Genomic DNA, 2,332 nt, shown 5'->3' with positions numbered 1-2,332 from the left:
ACTAGCTCCACCCTTCCCAGACCACCGAACATTTCCCACGAAGTAAAACACGTCGATTGCTCTGTTTCTCGGAAGCAAAATGGAGACGTGGAACACCGTAGCCAAGCCGGAGCCCACTGTGTTGGCGGCCTCGGGCGCAGGGCGTGTGTCTTCCTCGGTTAAGATTGAGATGCATCCTGATTTTTCATTTTGAGATGAAATATGCGGATTAAAACCAGAAAATAAAACCTCGAAAACACTTTTGTTAACTACTCGTACTCTTGAATCTGAGCTGGAGACAGTGATAAAATCTGATCGAGTAATGGTCTCGTTATCTAGGTAAATTTGGAGGGTCCCTTGTCTAAAATGAGGCCAGTGGAGAGGAGCGATCTCTGGATCCTTTCGGGGCCCCTCTCGCTTCCCCCAAGTGGCTGTGGCGCTCCCTCCTCCCCCTTCCACCCACTCTCCAATCTCCGACTCTGCAAAGTGCAGGCTTGAAATTCAGGACAAGTGTGACACCTACCTGTGAAAGGGGGGAACCGTCCCCTCGCCCGTCCTGCGGCCCCAGCCCCAGGGCTGCGCGGGGCATCGACGAGGCTTGCTCGCCACCCGCATGGTCGCGGATGGGGCGTTCGCTAATTTAATCAAATCCAAAGAAGTGATCAATGCCCAATGTTGAAGGGGTAACAGAAGACAGTGACTTGGGAAAGCCTTCTTTCTCTTTGGCATCCCCTTAAGGCTCCCTTCCCGCGTTAGCCCGAAGCACCTTTGAAATAGTAATAAGGGCTAAATCCGGCATAAAATCGAACTCATTAGCAAAGTTCACCAGCTGATTGCTTTGCATAAAACACGACACTGATTGGAAGTAATTAGGTTAAGCGATAGCGCTGGGGTGGTGCGTGTCGCTAGCTGGTTTTGCCATCTTTTCTCCCTTCTGGGCACACACTTGATTTCTCTTCTTCCTCCGGGGTCCAATCTCCCCCAAGCAGACCGCAGCAGCGATCCAAATCTGCATTCCGGGCAGGGCCAGGTTCCCCGGGGCTTGCAGCCTAATTAAGGTTTTCCCCAGGCACACTGATGGTCTGTGTGGAACCTTTCATTCCCCACTTCGGGGAGGGAAAAAAAGTTGCAGTTTGTGCCTTTTCACCAAGGCAATGGACAGTTTATTGAGGCTTCTAAAAAGTAATCAGTGGCTCTGATTATGTTAAAATCTCTTTTAATTAAATATTTTGCATTTTACAAAGGCGGCTGTCATTTCTTTTACTTTTTAAATCTAGGAGTATAACCTGTTTCCTTTCTGTAATAATACTTTAGCTCATACCTGGGAAAATCAATAGGTGTAAAAAAATTAAATTAAACTTGTATTTTAAACTATGAAACAGTTTTTTGGGGAAACACAAATGTATATATTTATATTACAAAAAAACATTAAATGCCTGTACAGGTGTCTTGATTTCATAATTTACTTCAAAGATATTGAATTATCAATTTAAATACAAAAATGCTACATTAAATATACAGAATAAGATTTAATACAAATCCTTTTTAAATTTTTTTCTTTTCGGTTGGTTAAGACATTTTTGTGTGTGGAGATGTTTACATTTTTATGTCATCCATCTCCATAAACTATAAACTTTTGATAGGAGGGGTAGTTAATTTTTTTTTCTCTTTCTCTCTTGATGATGGAAAAATAACTCCCAAGGCCATGTTTTTAATAAATTAGAAAAGTCCAGGACCCACGCAGCCCGCGTTAAATGTCGGACATACCTTTCTTCAATTCATAGGGAGAGTCTTTGCACAGGTCTAGCTGAGACGGGCTCCGCAACATTTTCGGGTCTTTAGCCAAAGCGTCCGCTCGGTTCAACACGGTTTGATTTAATCCATTGAAATGAGAGCCCGGGCCGGTGGTGGGCCCTGGCCCTGGCCCTGGGTGGCCGTGAAGGTGTCCGAAGGAACCATAGTTCGTGTAGCCAGGATAGAAGGGCGCGGTATAGTAGAGAGGCCGGGACAGCACCGTCCCGCCCGGGAAAGGACACTGCCCAGAGGGCGAGCGCGACGGCGCCGGGGCCGGCGACGCGCGGCTGCCTCCTAGGGCTTGCCCAGCTACAGGCCCGGGGCACGGTGGGCACGGAGAGCCCTCGCTCCCTGCGCCCCCGTCCTTGACCTTGTCCGAGGATGTGGCGATCTCTGCCAGAGACCACAGTTTGGGCTTGACAAGCACCGCAGGCGGCGGCGGTGGCGGCGGAGAGTGGATGACCGAGGGCCCGCCGGGCCCCGGGGGCAGCTCTCCCGGGGCTGGGTGCGGACCGGGCGCCGGTGTGCCTGCGGGGTAGTGAGGGGCCGAGACCGGAAG

The 2,332-nt window shown here is 49.5% G+C and overlaps 1 protein-coding gene across 1 annotated transcript in view; it reads right to left on the bottom strand.

Moving 5' to 3' along the window:
* Positions 1-202: 202 nt before the first annotated feature.
* Positions 203-2,332, bottom strand: part of IRX5 (iroquois homeobox 5) — a 4,137-nt gene continuing 2,007 nt past the window's right edge. Inside the window, 1 exon segment of the mRNA XM_027771840.1 lies at positions 203-2,324. Within this exon segment, the coding sequence (XP_027627641.1) occupies positions 1,730-2,324 (595 nt within the window). The 3' untranslated portion in view covers positions 203-1,729.

This window comes from Tupaia chinensis, unplaced genomic scaffold (assembly GCF_000334495.1).
Source record: "Tupaia chinensis unplaced genomic scaffold, TupChi_1.0 Scaffold000235_1, whole genome shotgun sequence".
Lineage (NCBI taxonomy): Eukaryota > Metazoa > Chordata > Mammalia > Scandentia > Tupaiidae > Tupaia > Tupaia belangeri.
The sequence above is the reverse complement of the archived record's forward strand: the minus strand, read 5'-3'. Positions and strand labels throughout refer to the sequence as shown.